General features: G+C 39.4%; 1 protein-coding gene across 2 annotated transcripts in view; it reads left to right on the top strand.

The window, feature by feature from the left end:
• Window positions 1-22424, top strand: part of MRPS28 (mitochondrial ribosomal protein S28) — a 75156-nt gene that overhangs the window by 30389 nt on the left and 22343 nt on the right. Inside the window, exon 3 of one of the 2 annotated variants that reach the window (XM_051770624.1) lies at window positions 9215-9268. The exons of the other annotated variant lie outside the window; for it this stretch is intronic. Within the exon in view, the coding sequence (XP_051626584.1) occupies window positions 9215-9268 (54 nt within the window). The remainder of the gene's footprint in view (window positions 1-9214; window positions 9269-22424) is intronic. 2 annotated transcript variants of the gene reach the window in all.

Raw genomic sequence — 22424 nt, 5'->3', positions numbered from 1 at the left:
AGAATACGTTGCTTAAAACTACCAGGCTGTCTCCCCAGCAGCGACATGGCACGCAGGCTTCGCCCGAGGTCCGGAGCACGATGTGCGGCCGAGCGCTGGGGCGGCGTGACCGGCATCTCCTGGTTCCCGCTGGAGCCATCCAGCGCAGGGGATCCACCGCTGGCTGCCGGGGTGAGCGCAGAGCCATTCTTCCGCCTTCACTTCCTCGGCTCTTTAGCCCCCATTGAGCGTCGAACAGTGGCGCGGGACAAAAGCTGTATACACTGTACAAACAGAGCACTAAAGCGGCAGTACACTGACTCATTCTTCGCTCTGTGTGAGAACTGAGGGGGACTCTATTCACCGCCTTTGTGCCGGTGTCTGTCAACAGCGCTGTTTGAGGCCAGCCCCATTGTGCCGGCCAATGTTTCTTATTGACCCGAGTCTGTGCCCGCAATGTTCCCAGGGTCGAAGTTGCGAGCTAGAGAATGTTTGAAAAGGGGTAATCGTAGGCTAAATGCGTTTTGCTGCATTGTCGTCTGACCTATTAAATCTAAACTGCGGTCCGCGTTCATGCAAACAGGTAATTATGTAGTCACAGCTGCGGCCATTGACATCTGGTTACCGCCCCGTGGAAAAAGGGGATGGGGTGCTCGCCTCTCCCTCCAGGCTCTCAAGCGCTGAACTTTAATGATATTAACTGAAAATAGAGGGTGGATTAGCGAGACTGACAGGTCAACAAGGTGGATACTTTATCCATGTAGGCAGAAATAAGTCCGAATGCAGTTACTTGGGTATTTCTGCTACATTATGCATCACATTTTTCCCATAGCTGCAGGCTTGGCTGTTATTATTTAGGGTTTTTAGATCTAGAGAAGCTGCAAAATACTTCTATCATCCTGTTGTGCAGTACAGTTCTGCAAATAGCCACCAGATTAACTGGTTTTTTTTCCAAACTGAGAAGCTTACAATGATTCTGGTCCCCAGAGGAAGAGTTGCCAGGATTTCTAGATAACAAACCTTCGTTATCAATAGGCCAGCATTTCAAAACTTAGTGGTAGGTGTACAAGGGTAATAAAACATTCCTGGCCATAAATTATTTTAGGGAACTGCTTTTTCTTTTAATGTACTTTGGAACTTAGGCACATTTGCATGTGAATTAGTCTGGCACATCCTCTCTCTTATCCCCTTCTGCTCTTCCCCCTTCTGCTGGGAGGGAAGAGATCTCTACATAACATACATAATTATTAAAACAGCCTGCTTTTCTGTCCTGTGCAACTTTCAGCGGTTGGGATAGACAACAACCACTACAGAAAATAAAAGAGAGGGTTACATGGCCTGGGGTGACTTTCATGGCACATCAAAGCTGGGAGCACACTCAGTGCTGGGCAGCCCTGGCTGCCGAGCAGGAGAGGAATGCAGCCAGCTGATAAATCCCTACTTCAAGGGATCTCATGCAGGAATTAATGGTTAGCTGCTTCTCCTTGCGTTTGCATCCCTGTGCTGCTCCTTTGGAGTCAATTATTCTGAAGCGCTGTTGCAATGTGGAGTGTCATGCAACAGGGAGAGTAGGTGCAACATTTTATGGCGAATATATATTTTTTAATATATATATAAAATCTTCCATAGTTATGGGAGGACTGTAATTGCCAAAGGAGTGAAACATTTTTCTTCAAAGACATGTCCAGTGTTACAGAGGAGAGCTGGTTTTTCACTCATGGAGCAGGGAGAGAAAAAAGATGATCTGCTCAGACTCAAGGGGATCTGCTTGTATTGTGGATCTCTAAAATGGTCTTGTACATCTGTAGTGTAATTAGCTTTTTCTCTTTCTCTCTGGGTTGATTTTTTTTACTTGATTTCTACCTTTTTCTACTCCTTACAGGCCTCTAGGGAACGAACTGGCTTCCTTATGCAAGAAGCAAGGGTAAAAAAGTGCAAACTAAAAATATTTCAAGTGTATCCAGAAATGTGTTGGCATTATCATGTTTTACAGGCAGAGGACAGTAGGGAAAGACCAAGTCCATCTTCCAGCAAAAGACAGTTAAATTACATCTTCACAATTATCTGACTCTTTGGCTGTTCGATATTTATTGCTGCAGGAAGGAATAAATTTCCTTAGTGACATTTGTAGGCTATATCAACTGTATACAGTATCTTTGCTGCCTCTGCATGAACACGAATTTTTCCAAATATACAGAAAATTCTATTTATGCATTCCTAGTAGATGTATTAAGTTCATAAAAATACTAGATAGTCTTAGGAATTTGTTGTTTCTCACCTCTGTAGCTCTATCTTCTAAACCATTTGCCCATTTCTCTACTTAAAACAAATAATCAAAATAGAGTATTTCCTTTTCAGCAGCCACTGATTTTTTCTACTATAAAGGAAATACCAAGGAATAATGTTTATCTAAAAGACGCAATGGGCTAAGTCAGTGTTCTCCTAAGCTGTATTATCTGTAGAGTAGATAAATGAGATTGGACTGTAGAAGTCTGTAAATGCCTTACACTCTTTAAAGTATTTTAATTCTGTAACTGAGAAAACCTGTTCTGCTTCAATTATGAAAAGGAAGTTCAGAAAGAACTTGAAATGACAATTCTCAGCAGAGATCAAGAAGCTTCCTGGTTAAATTGTATTTTCCTCTGACCTAATAAGTAAAACTTGAGCAAACTTTTAGTTTGGATACCCCAGTTTTGATGTCATGTGCATCTTGTGATGTCTCATCTGTAATTCTGCATGTCATTCAGAAGGAGTTATAAGAATACACTTTACAAAGTGGCAAAGATGATTTTTCCTTAGATACATCACTGACTTACTGAAATAGGCATTAACCACTCTTGTATGTTTGGAAGGTGGTGCTGTATAATGAAAGAAAGGTTGAAAACTTAGATGTGGGAATTATTATGTGCTCAGTGTTTTGGAGCAGTAAGGTGACATCAGTGAAATGGAGGCAAACCTTGCATGGTATGTGTAGCTTAGCTTCATGCTTCAGCCAGTAAGGCATTGTAGACAAAGTTCTTACAGTTCTAGACAAAATAAGAGAGCAGTGAACGTAGACTTCTTGGATATGCAGTGCACATGCAATATGTGTACTCAATATCCTGACCTGTACTTGGTGGAGAATAACGTCAGTGTGGGCTCATGAGGTTTTCCCAGAATGAAAAATTCATGATTTTGGTGGTCTAATTAATTTTCTTCAAGCAGTGGTAGCTTGCAGAAGTGAAAGGCAAATAACCATAAAAAATTTCAGATGAAATTAGTAATGAGGAGTTTTTCTTTTTTTTTTTTTTTTCTTGGAGATGATAGTACTTGAAATGTTTACTATTAAATGGAAAACAAGATATCTCTGCTCAATGCTTAACAGCTTTTCCTTTATCTTTCACAGTAGCATGTTCTATTGCCTGAAAAACGTACAGTAATTTATTATACCTTTTACAAACAATTCTACTTGATTTTCTTTTAAAAAGACTTGTCTTCATGGAGGATTAGATTGCAATTAACTTTTAATACATCTCTTTTTCTGTTTTAGTTCATATGAGTTAGCTTATGTGAGACTATTCACAATGCAGTGGTACTATCCATCAGTTGGTATGTATGCACTGGAAATGGAAATCAATAGGATTCTTTCTGAAGCTGATATACTTAGTGGTAAAGTCAGCCCTAAAGATGATGCATAAATATGCAATTCATATATGATGCATATGTAATGATAATCTAAATGGGCCTAATTCATGTAGCTTTCTTAGAAAGAGAATGAAGTGTGAGTCAAAAAGAAAACAGGTTTCTGAGAGAAATTAGTTGACTTGTTTCAACAAAGGGCCCCAGGATATTATAACCTCTGTGTAAAAACAACAGCACACTTGGCACACATTGCCCCTGCGAGTTCAAAAGAATTGTATGGAAACTGAAATAACCTTTCTAAAAATACATTTGAGGGCATACCTTTTGGGTACTGGAATTAATGTTCCGATAGCACCAAGTGGGACAACCCTTTTCCAATACATAGTGTTTGTGGATTACACCTGTAAAGAAAATATGACAGTGAAGCACAGGAATGGGCAATACCTGTAGATAAAGGCTTATCTGTTGCCACTACTCCTTTTAGGATTTGTCTTTATACAACCTGTGGAAAAGACTTTATGGTTCTGCTAACTATCCAGCTAAACATTTTTTCTTACAAAAATTTTCTTCAGGTTTTTAAAAAAGTGCATTTATCTCAGCAGAGAACTGAAATAGCACAAAATGTTTGAAATTATTCTTACTAAATTAAAAAAAAAATCTTAAGCCCACTAGACATCTCATTTATTTTGGTTTAAAAATGGGCAGTATCATCTAATACTAAGACAACATTATGAGCTTGTTTATGTAACATATGTTGGTTTCTGGATTTCTTTGAAATGAAGAACTCAGGTGTTGCTCTCCAGAAATACAGGTATAGGGAGGATCAGATATTTTAGTTGTTAACATACTGTCTAAAGCAAATAATTAAATTTCAGAAAAGGAAAACTTGTCCCTAACCAAGATCAGATCAGTAATGGCTTTGGAAAACAGCTCTGGTTTTCCTGCCACTGGGGCTAATGCACAGTAAGAGCAAAGATGTGGAATTGGCTTACAAATTAACCTCGTTTAGACTCTGTAATATTCAGATTTTTGTTGCCCTGAAGTAATCAAGGGCTCCATTACAAATGCGTTGTTATACTCTGCAATGTGAGGACAGCTGGTTGGTCAACTATATTTTCTGGTTTTTTTACCTCTTTAAAAGTTGAAACAGTTTGCTTTTTCCTGTTGGTTTTATTTCACATAGACATTTTTCATATCCAAGTTATGATTATTCCCCCCACCCCCACCCCCGTTTCTAGAATGAAATTAACTTAGTTTATCTCTGAGTCACATTGTGACTTATATTGCTTTTCATTAGGGAAGATTTCCATGTACAGACAGGATGCAGTGGTTAAACAGGGTTTTTGAAGAAGAAAATATAGATTACAGTAGATGCAAACAGCCTTGGCATGGGCTTCCTTTTACCCCCTCTGACTATTGTCACAGACTATTGTCACAGCTTCCCCTCATTCAGTTCAGTGGTGGTTGTTCTTTGCGTGAGACCAATAGATAGGACTGATAGATCAGCAAATGTTGTGTTTATGTTTGATCTCTTGTGAAATAAAAATGCAGCTCTGGATTGTTCAGATTCCTCGTTTCCCTTACAGCAGCATTGCTGCTCTACAGCCTTCAAGAACAGAACAAAAAGCTATTTGGAGAGTAAAGAATTTTCTACAGCCTGTTCTTAATTTTTTTTAAAGGAATTTCTGCTCTTTGACAAAGTGAGATATTTTTCTTCAAAAGAAAATAGACTTGGGAATACACACCAAATTCATACAGGAGGAATGCTTATTCACTTTTAGAAATGCTGCTAAAAGTCATGGTGCCAACTACCTCTTTAATTCATCCTCATTTATAGAATTGGCAAGGTAAAAACTTAAAGGGCTTGGAGACCTCACAGTACCAGTAATGGCAAAGCTGCTCGGGTATTTTTAGAAAGAATATGCTCATACCTTGGTGCTTCTGGAGAAGGTATGTGCAGCAGAGGGTTAACTGCCTGACACACTGAAGTGTCTTAATTAGAGCTTGGCAAAGAGCCATGGTCAGTAGAGAATATGCAGTGCCTGAGACAGTAGCAGTAACTAGTGGTTTGATCCTCTGGCGAGGTCTCCTGCATTCAGCAGCACTCTCTGCCTGTGCCTACCTGTTGTGGGAAAGCAAGATGCTGCTCAGACCTGAAACAAAGCACCCAAGCATTTTCCCATCCAGCTTCACCATTGTAGACTTTAAAAGAAAGGCCGTGGGGATGTGGTGAGGCGGGAGATACCTGTCAATAAAAGCAGCTTTGCAGCGACTCGCTGCACATAGTGGCCTGCAGTTGAAGGAAGAGCAAGTTGAAATAGCAGAGCAAATCTGGTTTTGCACAATGTAGAGAATGAGTACAATACTTGCTTTAAAACAGAAAAATGGGAGAATTTGAAGTTTTAGGCTGAGAAGATTTTTTAAAAACATTTATGACCTCTAATGATTCTTTTCAAATTGAGAATTACTGCATGTTTTTTAAGAATGAGGATGATTTACTTGTAAGAATTATTAATAGATACTTCTTTCCCAAGATTATGGACTATTTACAGTCCTGGTGGGAAAAATATAACATCAAGTTGACCAATTAATCCTATATTATCATAGGATGGATGATACAGATTAAATGGAAAACAAACCACCAAACCTGTTATTTAAACATGAAATAATAGAACTACTTATAATTTCAGGACTAGGTTGCTGGATCTTAAAATGAGAAATACAAAGATACAGACTTGGGATAAAATTGAGCTGATAACATTGTGTCTGTAAAGGCTCATATTCAGAGAAACAGTAGGGTAGGTACTTCTCTAGCTGGTGTGTCTGTAAAGTAGACAGGCATGCTTTTCACAATTAAGAACCCCCCCAGAATTTGTAAGACTGCATCTTGGGTTCTGTGTGAATATTGGAATGTCCCATACCCATATTTGAAGAAAAATGTGTTGTAAGTTTGAGGAAGTTTCCGGAGGTATTAACAATAGTTGAGCTCTTCTATCTTTCACTAAATTTCAGTGGAAATGAAACACCTAAATCCAGACTGTGAAGGTCTAAAAGTTATCTTCTTTTAGGTGCAACAACATCAATAATGCATTGCAGTCTGACTGTACAAAAACTCAGTACCCAAAATAGTTTTTACTGGTATTAATATTTAATAATAAATAACAAGATCGAATAAAAAACACACTTTAAGTAGAAATAGAAGAGCAAAGTCCATACTTTAATTATATTTCTGTAAACTGTTTGCGTGTGTGTTTGTTTATTCTGAGGAATGAAACAGGTCTATGTGAATTTGTATTTAGACACTTGTAAAAATAACATTTTAACCCAGTTGAATGAGACCAGTTGTTTTGTGAGAGAACTTCTGAGGATCAATAAAGATCTACCATGAGAAAATACGTATTGGAATTTATAATGAATATTTACAGTGAAAAATTCTGTAGCTAAATTATTTGAAAATTAAGTATATAGCACGTTTCACTCATACTTTAAATGTTTAATTCAATATGTTTTGTGAACAGAAGACAAACAGTGCATGTCAGAAGCTTGACATCGACAAGTGTTTTTGTGACATCTCAGTGGCCTTCTGATAGCAAATTAGGAAGTCAGGAGCTATACAATACATGCAAAACTCATTTTAAAACCATAGTGCAGGATTGTCAGCGGATAGTTCATTGTCTGAATGAAAAGATTCACTGAGTTTGCTTCCATGGGACGCTGCCTTGGGTTAATGGTACCACTATTTTCATTATTGATCAGAGTGATGGAATACTGAGTGTGCTCGTTAAATGTGTAGGTGATGCCCAGCTGAGAGACTGCTAATCCAGTTTCTGGTTCCTTTAAACTGTAATATGGCTTTAGGTTTGAAAATTAAGTTGACAAGTTGGAGAAGGTGATTTTTAGAACCTTTTCATTTTTGTTTGAACAACAGAAAGTTTCCAGGGCATCTGTGTTTTCCTTTTTCAATGACTAAGTTTTTCTTCCAGGTAAGTAGTGAGATTCCTGGTCTTTGAATGTTTTGTTTTAAGTATAAGGGTAGCTTTGAAAGACTTTACTTCCCTTTAATCGCATCTATTTAACTCATATCTGGAGATATTTGAAAATAATTGAGGTTTTTAAGGTGTTTTGAATGGATGCAGAACACAGAAGTGAGAGGAAGGGAAGGACTTCTTAGCTGAGCTGTTGTATCTGCCTCTCTCCAGCCTGCCTGGGAGCTGATTGCCTACCCCCAGAGCCTCTCATTGTGGTTGCCTGTGGCTTCTTGTGGCAGAAACAAAAATGTAAAAACAGCCATTTTGGGTAAGGCAGCAGTAACTCTTGCAGTACCCAGTTCCCAACAGTAGCCAGTGCCTGGGAAAGGTTTATGGACAGGGCAATAAGGGAGCGGTGCTTTTGTTCAGCTTCCAGCTGCTTGTGGCTGGAGGGTCTTCCAGAGCAAGAGATAATGTCCTTGTGGTTAATAGCCCTTCACTGGTCTCCCCTACCCCAGTAAAACACTCCTTGAACTTCTGTCAATTGTTTCACCACCTGCAATAACTTGTGACAGAGTATCGCAGCCTCTGTGATAAATGAAGTTATTTTTTTTTTAGCTTATCATACCGGTTTTATTTAATGCCCACTTACTCGTAAATTAGAAGCAACAATGAACCATTTTACTCACTCGGTATCTTCTGTGACTCAAGGCTCAAATGCATTCCTGTTTGTCACACAAACTTGAGGTTTACCAGGGGTCAGGGTCAGGGGGTACTGGTCACACCGTTCAGTCCTTCCTTTTTGAGGCTGAACAGTCCCTGATATTTTTCCCACTGTTCTCTACACACTTGGAAGTTCAACTACATTCTCTTACAGGAGAGAGGATAAATAAAGGGGTCACTTTTTAAGGCTGTTATTTTGTGCAGCTGCATAAAATATTTTCTATTTAGTTTTCTTTTATCTTAGGTAAAAGCAAATGCTCAATTTGGTTTTTGACTGCATCAGAGTCTGAGGCAAATGTTTTCTTTAAAATCATGTCTTGTAACCCACAATCTTTTTCCTGAGCAGTAGACAGCAGTTTAGTGTGCACACGAAGTCTGGATATTTTTCCCTCAGTCTGCACTGATTCACACTTACCTATGGTGAATTTCATTTGTCACTTTATATCCCATTCCCACTACTCTGTGAGGTGCTTATGTAGCTCTTTGTGACTAACATTATTTTTATTAATGTAAATAGTATAACCTTCTTACAGATTTTAAGGGGAGACAGTTTGTATATAGATTGAAGTATTACATTCCATGGGACTTGACTGATGATGTCCCTTTATTGAGAAAATTAACCACTTTATTCCTGTTTTTTTTTTATGTCTTTCCCATTCTCTGATGTTATGGTTATCGTTCTTATTCTCTGACAGCTTAGTGTGGTGTTCTGTGTGCGGTGGGTTTTTTTTATGATCTCCTTGCAAGAGACCCTCTGAAAACCTCTGCAAATTCAAGTAAACTGGTTTGAAATGATGCAGATCTGTAGTTTGGCTCCTTTCAGCCTCGCACCAAACCATCTAATCCCAATTACACAGTCTTAGTTTTCCCACTGAAAAGGGAGGCAGGAGGGCCTCTAATGACTGCCTCTCCTTTCCTTGTAGAAGCTGGAGTGGATCTTGGAACACCATCTGGACAGACTGTGGTAGTACTACAAGGTAACCAGTGCCCTGGGCTAGGAAAAGAGTAAAATGAAATTTCAGGCAAATCAAGTGAGTGGGAAATCAGATATGTGAAAACCTCAAAGAACATAAATGGGATGCTGGCAGATATTGCTAGTGTGCTTTAAAAGTCACTTTATTCTTGGCACCTGGGTCATTCTTGTCCATGGCTTGAGCAGTGTTGTGTGATACAGGAGTGTTTAGGGAAGCCAGAGTAGCAGTTTCTTTGGAGTTGTCCCATTGATTCCACTGTAAGTTTGATCATGCAGCACGTCAGAGGTTGTTGGATAAGTTAAACCACCTTGTTTAACCACTGGCTGCCACTTTAGCCCAGCCTGTCCAATGAGTCCATCTTCTAAAGCTCTGCTCTGTGCTAGCATGTGTACTGGAGTATGTCTGTCTCTCAGAGACATGCAAGAGTGCAAATATATATCTGCAACTTTTAATTTGCTATTAGCTTTTTAAAAGAACTTAGTGTACTGGTTATTAGAACCTGTCAGTAAGAGATTGGATACCAGCTCTCATGGTGAGCTCTGTGTGTGGGATTATTTTGAAGGTAACTGTTGAATTAACACTTGGATCAAGTAGAAGAACTCTAGAATATGGCACATCATAAGCTCTGAGGTCAGTAATGTTATATCAGTAATATAAATCAATGATAATCACAATTATTATGATGTAGTAAATAAAAATAAATAACATTCTTAACAGATATCCAGTCTGAAGTAAATTTACTCAGAAGAAATTAGTATGATTAAAGCAATGAATTCTTTGAAGTCATAAAACCCAAGTCATCACCTTCATATTTTCTGTCTGATAAGTTCTGGGATTATTTTTGGTTCTGTAATGTCTACTTTCATTTCATTACAGACACAACTTCATAAAATATTAATAGTAAGGGGTGTAGGATAAACCCTTTGTGTCTTGTTCCTTGCTGACTTATCAGCAATGAGAGTGTTCTGGAAGTCATGGTCAACTGCTGCTGCAGAGCCAGCAGATGGAGAGCAAGAACGCTGCTCTGTTTCTATGTGAATATGAAATAAGGAATTCCTATTGTTTGATGAGGAAGATGGTTAAAATGTAATAAACCATCCAATACCATGATTAGAAAATGAAGTTTGAGAAGGTTTAATTCTGAAAAGATCCACTACAGATACTGTGTGTATCCCCTCAAGTCAGTTATTTTCTCCCTTAGAGTATTAAGTGTAATCAAAACTTTATGACTGGGCAAGTTGGCATTTAATGCGTGTAACAGGCAATCTAGCAGCATGGTCAGCTTATCCATGAACAGTTTATTTTAGCTTCTTGCACCCTGCAGCTGATAGAGGGATATGATTGCAGGAGTGGTGCTGTAGTAATGCTTTTGTTTTACCTGGGCTTGAAGTTGGCACCTGTCAGGTGTATATTGGGAAATGATTATAGTTATGAGAGTAGCAGTACAGCCTCTCTCTGCAAACACCTAGGGCAGCTGGCAATATAGCAAGTATCCTATTTTATCAATCAGTCATTTCCCTAACAGCATATCTCCTGTTCTGGTAACCCTCTTTTCTTGATTTGAAAATACAACTTTTAGGCATTTTGCAGAAGGTTGCTTTATAACCAACTTTAATCATAGCAGAAGCATTAATTATATAGTGAACTACATGATGTGTACTGACAAAAGTATAAAATTTTTCCTCAGTATTTTTAGTAATTAATCAGGTAACCTCTAAGAAAATAAAAAGATACATTTTTGCAGTAAAAATTTTGATTCACGAGAAAAGCATCTTTTATTTCAGGTCATAATGAGGCTGTTAAAAATCTCTGGTTGGAAACAGTCTGTGTACTTACTCAGGATTCTCACTTATGGCAAGAAAAACTTTTTATTTAAAAGAGCTCATCTGTGCACACTCATGTTATCAAGCTTAAAACTTCTTACACAGAGTTTTAATCGGTATTTTGTGGGCTGTTCACAGTAGTGAGCCTTATGTTGTATAGTCAGTGCATCCAGGCTCAGCTGCTCATAGTTTATAAATCCTTAAGGTTTTAGTCACTTTGAGTATTAGTTAAGTATGATGGGATAATTTCACTTTGAGGTTTAAAAGCAGTTTTACCCACACCCTTCTATAGATTAGGGTCGGTGGAGTTTTGTTTTATTAGGTCCCACCTCCTGCACCCTTCACCATGTACGTGTGCACATTTCGGTAGTGCCATGAGAGGCACAGCTAACACCTGTCTCAAGCAATCCACTCGTTTCTCTTTCTTTTTCCCAGGGGTAAAGTTTCATACAGAATTTTGGTTTTACAGCATTTAAGTCGTATCTCATTTGTGAAGTTTGCTTCCTAGAGGGAGCCCCAGCTGAAGGAACGCAGCTTGCCTTGGAGCACAGAGGTGTGCCATGGGGTAGTTCTCATGCAGGCAGGCACTCTTTGCAGAGCCTGTGTCTTGAAGACTTAGGTTTTCACTTGGGAATAAATAACTCCTTGTGCTTCAGTGTCAAGAATACCTTTAGATAATAGAAATCTGCCCACTAGAAGATCTCTCATATATATAACAATGCCCTGTGTCTTGAAATACCTCTAAGTCCAAGGGATGAATATCTTCTAATACAGTGCTGTGTTTCATAAGCCGGTGTGCTGATCAAAGGTGAGATTTGATGAGCTCCTGGTAACCTGTTTTGCCAAGGAACTTCTAGCTGCTGTTTCCTCAGGGGTGGCCTGATGCCTGGAGGAATGATGGTGCTGTTGCCAGGTGCCTGTTACTTACCTGTCTCCCATTCTCCTGACAGTCTTTGGTTGGCTTGACACAGTCCCAGAAATTAGCAGGAAAATGCTCTTCACAGGAGGTGGTGGAACTCAAGTGCTCTCCTCAATTTCCAGCACTTAGAGGAGGTCTGATGGTTTTGTCATCTAAGTTACATTTGTCATGTACCTTTGAGAAGCAGTAAGAAAGCAGAATGTCTGAAAATTACTTCAGAAAAAGGCAGTAACCCTGCTTGGCTAGTTTAAGATGTATTTTTTCCTGAGCTCAGACCAGTATCAATAATGAAATGACATTTTTTTCGATATCTTGGTGTTGGATATCACAAGTTTTATGTGAGAACTTAGTGTGGTTGGGACTTTGCTATCTGTACTTAAGTTTTTCTTCACTGATACCAATATGAATCTTCCAGTCACGAAACGCCCCACGGTACAAAACCAGGAAATACATGGGTCAAATTTGCAAAAGTTGGATTGAAAACCCTTTAGGTTTGTTCATTGTTTCCTTATGTATTCAAGATTTCATGGACCTGCTGGAGCGGGTCCAGAGGAGCAGCATGAATATGATCACAGGGCCAGAGCATTTCTCCTATGAAGACAGGCTGAGAGAGTTGTGATTATTCAACCTGGAGAAGAGAAGGCTGTGGAGAGACCTTATAGAACCTTCCAGTACTTAAAGGGGGCTACAAGAAGGCTGTAGACGGACTTTTTACAAGGGCATTGATAGAACAAGGGGGAATGGCTTTAAGCTCAAGGAGGGTAGATTTACATTGGATATTAGGAAGAAATTCTGTCCTGTGAGGGTAGCGAGACACTGGAACAGGTTGTCCAGAGAAGCTGGGGATGCTCCATCCCTGGAAATGTTCAAGGCCAGGCAGGATGGGGCTTTGAGCAACCTGGTCTGGGGGAAAGTGTCCCTGCCCATGGCAGAGGGATTAGAACTAGATGACCTTTCAGGTCACTTCCAACCCTGACCTTTCTATGATTCTATGATTGAAGGAGGAAACTTGATGAGTTGTTTAATTAGTGGTGGAAGGATGAGCTTGTGGTACCAAAGGAAGATTCTGGATACCTGTGACAAGAACCAGAGCTTGCAGTGAACTGGAAGCAAAACTGATGAGGCTGTTCTGAGTAATGCTGAGATGGTGAGTAATTCTTTAAATTGTATTCAAGTAACTCCTACAAAAAACTGTCCTTTTTCAATCTCTTCCTTTCAGAATTAGCTTTCCATAAACAGTCATGATTTTTGCATTCTTGTTTATTTTAGAAAATTAGACTGCTCTAAGGTGCCATGAAGAGCAAAGTGGGATAAATGCACGGTGACAAGAGTATTGTCACCACTGATAAACCACCTCCTTTATTGATCTTCAGGCAGAACACAGGTGTCTTCAAGTCAGTTTAGTAATTTGAGCCATTGTGGACAGACCATACCAAGTCGAATCACTGAGGTTCGTTTGTTTGAATGAATATCTAATTCAAAGGCATTATTCAGGTTTTCCATCTCGGGTCTGTTATTTGTCAGGTTTTTCACTGAGTTAATATTGGATCTGCATTGCATCTCAGTTAAAATACTTGAAAAAGGTTGCTTTTTCTCTGCTTTCTGCCTTGTATTTAAGAAAAATCACACCTTCGAATTAGAGATATGTTAAATATTCTGCCACATGTTTATGCTTTAGTGACTAATTTAGTATGATTAAAGAGGCTCTTTTTCCCTTTTGCTTGTATTATTGATATACATTTCAAATTAATTTTCTTTATTTTCAAGGGGAAAAAGCTTAATACTATTGTTAATTGCATAAAAGAATTAACACTGTCAAATACCTGCATTTAATTGGATTTGGAAATACCTTTAAATATATCTTTCATGCTTCTCATCCCACGCACAAGGTGGGTGCAGGTTTTCTGCCTGCAGTTTGACTAGAGGACATTGGGTTTCATCTTGATAAGGGCTTGAGCATGTCAAAAACTGAGCTCACAGGCAGCTCCTTCTCACCAGGAGCAGGGATGTGCATACACGAGTGCCATGCAGTGTGTATCCAGAGTGACAGTAAAAAAATACAAGGGAGAAAAAAAGAAAAAAAAGAGAATAAAAAAATGGAAGTAAAAAAAAAGACTGGCTGCAGCCTGCTGAGCATAAGCAGCTGCTGCTCGCTGTCTTGTGCTGTGAGAGCACCTTTCTGACAGGTTCTCAGGCTCGGCTCCGAGGTCAGTGCAGGATTAGGATGGGAACCCACTTTGCCTCTCCTGACAGCTGCAGTGTTTAGTCACCGCGCGGTGACTTCAGCCCTGTGGCTTCTAAAGAATGTTTAATTAGTTTGCCTGCTATCAAAAATTATCTCAAGCAGAGACACAAACATATGTTGGAATTGAAGAAGACATAGGGGGGCTGGTGAAGGATGGTATCCAAAATATTATGAAAATTTTTTTATATAGGCTGTTGAATTTTGAGTTTGATTTTGCATTTATGAGTTTTAGAGCTTTATTTATTTATTCAATTTCAACTTATTGAGGATAAAAAAGGAACTGTTGCTGTTTTTACAGACATAGTTTTGATTTTGGGTTTGACTTGTAATCTAAGTGTTGTATCTGGTATTACCATATTCTGCATGGTCTGTGTTTTGGCATGTGGAAGTAAAATTTAAAGTTTTCATAGGTAGTAATCCCAGACTGAAGGGATGCTTTTGTTATACATAATTATTTTTGAAACGTCCCCTGAAACCAACATTTCTTCTCTAATGAAAAAGTATGTTGAAGCAAACAAGTACTCTGCTGTTCTGTCCTGTGGAGTAAGAGCTTGGTGGGAACTTGAGGAGCCTTGGGAAGACACAAGTGCCGTTGTGCGAGCAGAGCCAGCCCGCCTCGCCAGCGCACTGTGAGCACAAGCCAAGTTGAGCAAGTTTGTTATAGATAAAAGCATTGGATCCCTCCTGCTTTCCCCTGGGACTGGCAGTGTCTCGCTGTAAATTGTGACTCCATCACCCCCTGAAATACTTCCTGAAAACCCAGCTCTTTTCCAAGTAGCTTTTAAAACTGCATGAAATGGATCAGCGTACCCTCCTTTGTAAGCCTTCTGTAAGACAACAAACTGCATTGGAAGGTTAAAAGCCTTTTCACTTGCTTAAATGTTTAGCTGCTTGGCTTGTGGTGGGAGTAGAGATGCAGGAGACGAAATGTGGCAGCACTCACCGGGTTTCACAGCCAGGTACAAGATACAACCTGCAGCCACTGCTTCAACTCGGCCAAACCCCATGAGAATAGTACTCCTGTCCAGGGGCATTTTCCCACCAGGAGGAAAGCTAAGGAGAGGGAGATAAGGAGAGCTCACTGGCCTGTGGGGTGATTTGCTGAATATTTAGGTCGAACTAGACCAGCAGAGACTGCAGTACAGAAGTATATGGATACACATTCATAGGAACCCTAAAGACATATGCCCAGCTACCCTGACTGCAGAACAAATTGGTTTTTTTTTTCTATCCTTGTCTTTTACTTTTTTCTTCCTTTCTTTTATTGACTTGTCTTAGAAATTTTTTTCTTCCTACCATTTTGATTGTAACCTCTTTGTAGTATGGATAATAGGCCTATGAACCTCAGTCCATATTTATTTAGTGAAAACTGTTCTGAGTTAACAGGATCTGTACTTTTTAAACTACATCCTGAGTAGCATCCTGACCTGTTTTTCGTCTTTACTTGTCCTTTCCTTCTGCTGTTTTAAGCTCAATTAATTTTTCATTAAAAGTAAGTTTGTGGGATTTTTGGGCTAGGAGTTGTATCACCTTGCCTGTTTTGTGCATCCTCAGAATAAAATACCTGTTCCTATTTAAGATCTTAGGTTCATACGAAGGGTTGATGACGTTGTAGGGAAACAACCTACTGCGTATTCTAGTTTGTATGAATAACTGTCAATAAGATGTGTCTCTGTACAAGTTGTCATATCAAATTACTGATTTCTGTCACTGACTCTGGAATCCTCAAGAGGAATGTTGTAAATATTAATGAAACATGTTTTTCAACATCCCACTGCTATAACAAACTATTATTCCCATTTTATGAAAAAAAAATAAATTACAGCATGGAAATTGTAAGATGCTCATGAACACAGACTTTTTTGGCAGGAGTAGGAAGTAAGTGAATTTATAATTTCCGTGTTTTAACCAGGAGACGTTATTCTTCCTGGCTGAAATTTTATCATAATTGCAAAGGACTCTTCTGATAAATGGCATAAATGTTGCTATGGCTTCCCAGCATCTGTCTTCTGGCAGTTAGACTGCAGAGCAGCTTGGAGCTAGTGAAGCATCTTTCTCTGCTTGTGCCAATTTGCAGAACTGTGATGTAATGGAGGGTGTCAGCAGGATTCTTCTCCTTTGCTTTACAGTGAGAAGAACTCAACACTGCCTTCTTCCTTAGTGTTTAAATGCTTTTTTTTCCTTACTTAAGATTTTTAAGAATAAGCTAGGAGTGTTAATACCAAGTAACATACTACATAATAGCATGTTATTATATCACTGTCCCTCAGCCAGTTGCTAGAGTTAAATATTGCCTGATGTTTTAACAAATATGACAAATATTTCTGAATGCTAAGATAGAAATGCTGCATATGGTCCTATAAACAAGTGTTTTCTTATGTTTTGGATACAAATACATGGAGAATTGCATGTCTTTTTACAAAAATATAGGTTTTGCCATAAACCCAGTAGTTATTGTCCATTGCCTATTGTAGTTGTTTAGTGGGCTTCTTCTATTTAAGACTTGTTCGTAGGGAAAGGTTCCTATTGAAAGTTTAATTTCAGAAAAGTAAAAGCTAAATAAGAGTATTGAACTCTTCTTGAGAAATTGTCCTCCCAAACTGTGTACAGATTGCAGTTGCCACTTGTAGATTATAACGAAAACAGCCTGTATAAAGTAGCATAGTTATTATGCTGTGAATAGAGGAGTAGCAGCTTAAGACTCTTGTCTTCTCCACAGAGTGCGTATTGCTTGTGTACTTGGCTGTAAGGGATTGGCCTGTCTCTGCAGTACAACTAGGAGTATTTATGGGAGATTTTGCTACCCAGGGCTGCGTGTTCTCCTGGCACCTGTTGTTTCAGAGATAGGTGGAACAGTTTTGTTCTTATTTCTTCCCTATCCTGTACATCTTCCAGTTTTACATCTGCTGCTGTTCCTGTTGTGCCTCCATTATTGCAGGTATGATACCTGTCTGATGGTAGTGAAATGGAGAGTCTTTAGGAGAGCAGCAGAGTACTTAAAAGCAGGATATTCTAGTCATTATTTCTCTAAAGATGACTAAACTAGAGAAAACCCTAAAATGTGCTAAAAATCTCCATATCCTTCACTGGTGTTGATTGAGAGAAATCATTCTTTTCATAGAACTGATATGTGTTTACTGCCATGTTAGGAATCTGGTCTTCAGTTAGGAGAACCATAGAATCCCAGAATGGTTTGGGTTGGAAGGGACATTAAAGATCACATAGTTCTAACTCCTCTGCCTTGGGCAGGGACACCTTCCACTACATCGTGTTGCTCAAAGCTCCATCCAACCTGGCCTTGGATCCACAACTTTTCTGGACAACCTGTTCTAGTGTTTCACCATCCTCATCATAAAATTTTCTTCCTTATGTTCAACCTAAACCTACTCTCAGTTTAAAACCTTGGGCCCTTTTTCTGTCGCTACAGGCTTTGGTAAAAAGTCTGTCCTCATCTTTCCAATAAGCCCCCTTTATATGTTGAAAGCTGCAGTGAGCTCTCCCTTGGAGCCTTCTCTTCTCCAGGCTGAACAGTCACAACTTTCAGAGCTTTTCTTTGTATGACAAGTTTTCCAGCCCTTCCCTGAACCTGGTCTGACATGTCCATGTCGGTTGTTTTGGGGACCCCGGAGCTGGATGCAGCACTCCAGGTGGGGTCTCAGCAAAGCGGAGTAGAGGGGTAGAATCACCTCCCTTGGCATGCTGCCACTGTTGATGTTATCTTTTAGCTTTTATAGTTTGCCATTCCTCTTCTGCTTTAAGTAGTTGGCTTTGGAGACATTTTGAAAGCTTTTGCTTGATTTCTTCAGCTGTTATTTCAATGTACTTTAGCAAGAGATGTATCCCAGAAAGAGGGAAATGCCGTTCCCATTTTGGGGAGAAATTGAAAGAATCTTTCATTTGCAAGAGAGGGGACAAGGGAGTTCTTGACTAGTAGAACAGTGGAAGACAACATTTTTGGTAGTGAATTAATTTTACCTTTGTATGTAGAGTATTGATGAAAATGTACTATGTCACACACTAGTGCCTTCCCTTTCATTAACTGTGTTGTGCGAATGACAGGGAATTGAGAAGGAAGCACTAATTATTAACCACAGTTTTATGTATAATTGGGCCTATAATGAGAAGTGTGAGTGGTCTGTTTACTGTGTGCTTTAGTTCTGAAACATAAAAAACACAACCAACAGCACAGCGAAGAGCTGTCTTCATAACTTTACTCAATTTGATGCCAGTGTTGATACCAAAAATTTATTTGGTATTAAACCAGTGCATTGCAGGCATGTATAATAGTACCAATCATTTAAATGTACGTTGTTTCAGTATATGTAGTCATATCCTCAGTTTGGGAGAAAAACAAAAGATGGATGGAGGAGATTGAAACCACGAAAGCCTATCTGAGCTTCTTTGGTTATGTCGTGTGCTGGTTATGCCATGTGCTAGTTCTGCCTGGTCTCTATTCCTCGTGAGATTTTGATGGGGAGGGCTTTTCAGTGGAATGAATTGCACTGTCTTTGGACAGTCATTACTCGTCAACATGATCATCTGCTCACTAATGTCTTGTATAAAGCTGTTAATGTTTATGTTAGTGCTGGGTTTTCTGCAGTAACAGTGTTCTTGAGCAGGATGTAGGCAAGTGAATATGAATGGTTCCTGTGAAATATGGCATCTTCCAGCAAGGGCCTGTCTCTGAGGTATTATACTGTGCTGTCATCACCTCGAGGGACTTGACCTGAGGAGACTCAGATGAACAAGAGGACCTGAGGCAGCTTACATGATGGGTCATCACGCAGCCACAGGTCGCTGTAGCAGCAGACTACGATGCTCACTCATTCATAGTGACTTTGCATTAAGGTGACCAAGGCTGGGACACAGAGTATCTGAAAAGAAGCTTTATTAATTTTCTTAGTGTGCCATTTTCAGTACATGATCTTTGAGCTTCACCAAAAGCCTAGAAAAACTGAGGAAGGGTAGTTAGTAATACTATGAGGTTTTATTTTCTTTGTAATTTTTTTTCTGCTTGCCTTCTTTAATAATGCGAAGAAAAGCATAGGACTTCTTTGCCTAAAAAACTTCTTGATCAATTTATTTCTTTTCTTTAAGAAGTGCTGTGTGATATAATCCAAGGGGATATGAAATATTTCTGATGATTTGAAGGTAGACAGTTTCCATTGTGTATCAGGTATTTCTTAGGGGAACATTTGATTACAAAGTTTCTAGTAAGTCAGTATACAGGTATTGGTTGTTGCTGTATTCTGCCAGCAGCCCTGGTAGCTGTTAAGTTGCATTTATACCATTGCCCAGCCAGTAATTGTGTATTACTAGTTGAGAATAGAGATGGCAATTTCCAAATGATTTTCCATTCCCAGGCATTTGTTCAGAAATGAAGCAAAAATGACAGAAAGGTGGGTCATCTCAGCTTTAGCTAAATGAAGTCTGGGATGTTTTAGAGAACAGGGGGAAACATGGTGTTGGTACAAAAGATTACACCATGGGCCTGGTCAGAGGTACCTGGCAGCACAGAAACCTACCAGTTGTGCCAGCCCTGTGCTGGTTCTCACAGAGTTACTGGAGATTCTCTGTGCCTGAATCGGAGCTTTCCAACCCAGAAACATCCCCTTGGTCCCACTCTGAAAATGAGACCCGAGGTTAAGAGGTGGTTAAGTTAAGAAGAACCTATGCTGTACTAAGCTCCTCATCCTGTCTTCTGCCCTCAAATTTCCCTTCACTTCTGATTCTTGTCCTGTGTTTCATCCCACCCTTGTGCCTCATATACTGAAGTCCACTTCAGTGTAGATCCTGTATTTCTGAGACATCTCCATCTGTTTCCCAGTTATGTGCCCTTTCTTCCCTGTTTCCAGCTCAAAGAGTCTGGTCAGTTCTGCTGGCGCTGTAGTTGCCCTTTCAAAAGGAAGGGGATGAGAAAGCTCCTTGTGCTAGTAATTACATGCAGTTTCTGTACCAGTTTGAGAATATAGCTTGTTCAATGTTTGGCATCAGCTGCTGAATATCGACGGAGATTGCTTTTTCCCAAAGCAGTATAAGCTGCATACAGTATTTATTTTATGCAGTGAATACAGACTACTACATATGCCTACTGAGTCAGAGCAGGGAAGCAGGGCATTTTTCTCTAATTTGTATGTGTTGTGCACTTCTTTCTCACGCACAAACATGCTCAACAAGCAACCAAAGAGATCCTTATAGACGTTTTCACAATCTGGCCAGCACTCAGGAACTGAGTGCTTCATTTTCATCTTAAATTTTTTTTAAGTCCTTGATATTGTTTAATGCAGAGAAGGAATGGTATTTATGTAATGAACAGCAATGCCATGCTTTGACTAGTTCATGAAGAAGATACAATTCCCTATTTCTTCTTGGCATTGGTAGGATATCTCTATATTAGTATGCTTCACAGTCACAAATGAATTTAATTTTTCGGGATCTTATGAGCAGAGAGGCATATTTATCCCATATTTCTGTAACCCCAGTTCACAAATGGGCAGCTAAGGATCAGAGATTAGGGATGCAAGTATCTCTTATAAATTCTGGGAATTATGATTACACAGCTTGAGCCATTTCATCTTCCATTTCTCCTCTTACTTTGATACCTAGCACTCTTCCTGCAGCTGTATGAAGCAAGCAGCTGCCTTTGCAATCAGAGCCAGTATTAGATACTGGCCTGTGCCTCCAGCACTCTTCCTTCAGCTGCATAGGCAGGCAGGCAGCTGCTTTTATGTATTAATATGTAGAGTTGGCATTGGTTATTAAGGCAGCTGCTCAGTTGTCCTTACAGCTGGAGGAAGGGTGTTTCCTACTAGGAACAGCTCATAAGAGTGGAGAGACTTCAAAACAAGAAGGGTATGGCCTGCCTTTTCATCTCTAAGGTATATTGCTTAGGGCTACGAAACTGTTTGATTTCATTAGGAAGTGTAAACAATTAATGGAAGCAATTGAGTACATTGAAATTACCTACCATTTTTTCTTCTGCATTTTATGGGTTTGGGCTGGTGACAAAGTCACCCTGTGACTTGATAATTTTTTTAAGCAGAAAAATTTTTATTGCTTAAATTTAATCGAGTTGAAGTTTTGTACTGAATTTTAAAACTTCCAGCACTGTCTTTTTTAATTGTAGAATTACTGTTAGGATCTCTTCACAAAATTTTTAACATTTTTTTTGTGATTTGCACACACACAGAGGTAAAATGGTAAGTAGTACATGTCCATCATTGCTTGTAGTGCTTGGCTGTTTGTTCAGGGTACTTCTGTGGAGTTTGAAGACTCAAATGAGTTTGAACCTTGAGCTCTTACTTCTGCCCTTATTTAGAGAAAAAGACTGAGAGCTTGCATTACGGTTTGTGCAGCCTTTGACAGATGAAAACTCTACTCTGCTGTATTTCATCTGGGCATCAACAGCCAGTGGCAGCTTGGTTTTAGAAGGCCTTGTCCATATGAAACTTCCTCCTGTCAAACTCTCAAGTAACATAAGGCTTAGAAGAAAAGAATGGGGATTAGTGAAAAGCCTGAAAGTGCTGTGTGTGACATAAAGCCATGCCATCGTTGGTAAATGACATAAAGCCCACCACTAAGCTACTTCAGACTTTGTGGACAGTGTTGAATGAAGTAGCAAAATTCTGCAGAGAGCACCAAAGTGTTTCTTGAAAGAGGAAAGCAGCAGAGAGAGAGCAAGCAAGGCGATATTTAATATTCTGTTGAGTGGGCAAAGCAGGCATCAATGGTGCAGTACTGTGCACCTCTTGAGACTCTAACAACCTTTCATACAGGGCTAGTGAATAAAGGAGGTGTTTGAGGAGTAAATAGGAAAGTGTGAGAGGATCTCAGTATTGACAGGAGCACGTTCCTCCATGCTATTGGGAGTCCTATGCACCATGAGCTGCTCATGGAGTGTAAACAAACACCTCTTGGAAGAATGTGATGTGCTTTTCCTTTGATGTTGCTGAGAGGTTTTGGAGTACGTGTAAGAAGTAGTCTTCCTCTTTTTCACACCCACCACCTCACACCGCAGAGTTAAAATTAGGTTCTGTTCTTTCCTATGATATTTGCAGTATGTAGGGTGAAAGTGTTTTTTTTTTTTTTTTTTGGCTATAATGAAAATCACTTCTCCCTTCAAAAGTCTTCAGACCAAAAGTTAAGTTTGTCCAATACTATTTTTAGGTGCCA

This window comes from Manacus candei, unplaced genomic scaffold (genome assembly GCF_025592945.1).
Source record: "Manacus candei isolate 608988 ecotype Guabito, Panama unplaced genomic scaffold, ASM2559294v1 h1tg000008l, whole genome shotgun sequence".
Classification (NCBI taxonomy): domain Eukaryota; kingdom Metazoa; phylum Chordata; class Aves; order Passeriformes; family Pipridae; genus Manacus; species Manacus candei.
Note: the sequence above shows the minus strand (reverse complement) of the source record. Positions and strands in the feature narration are given on the sequence as shown.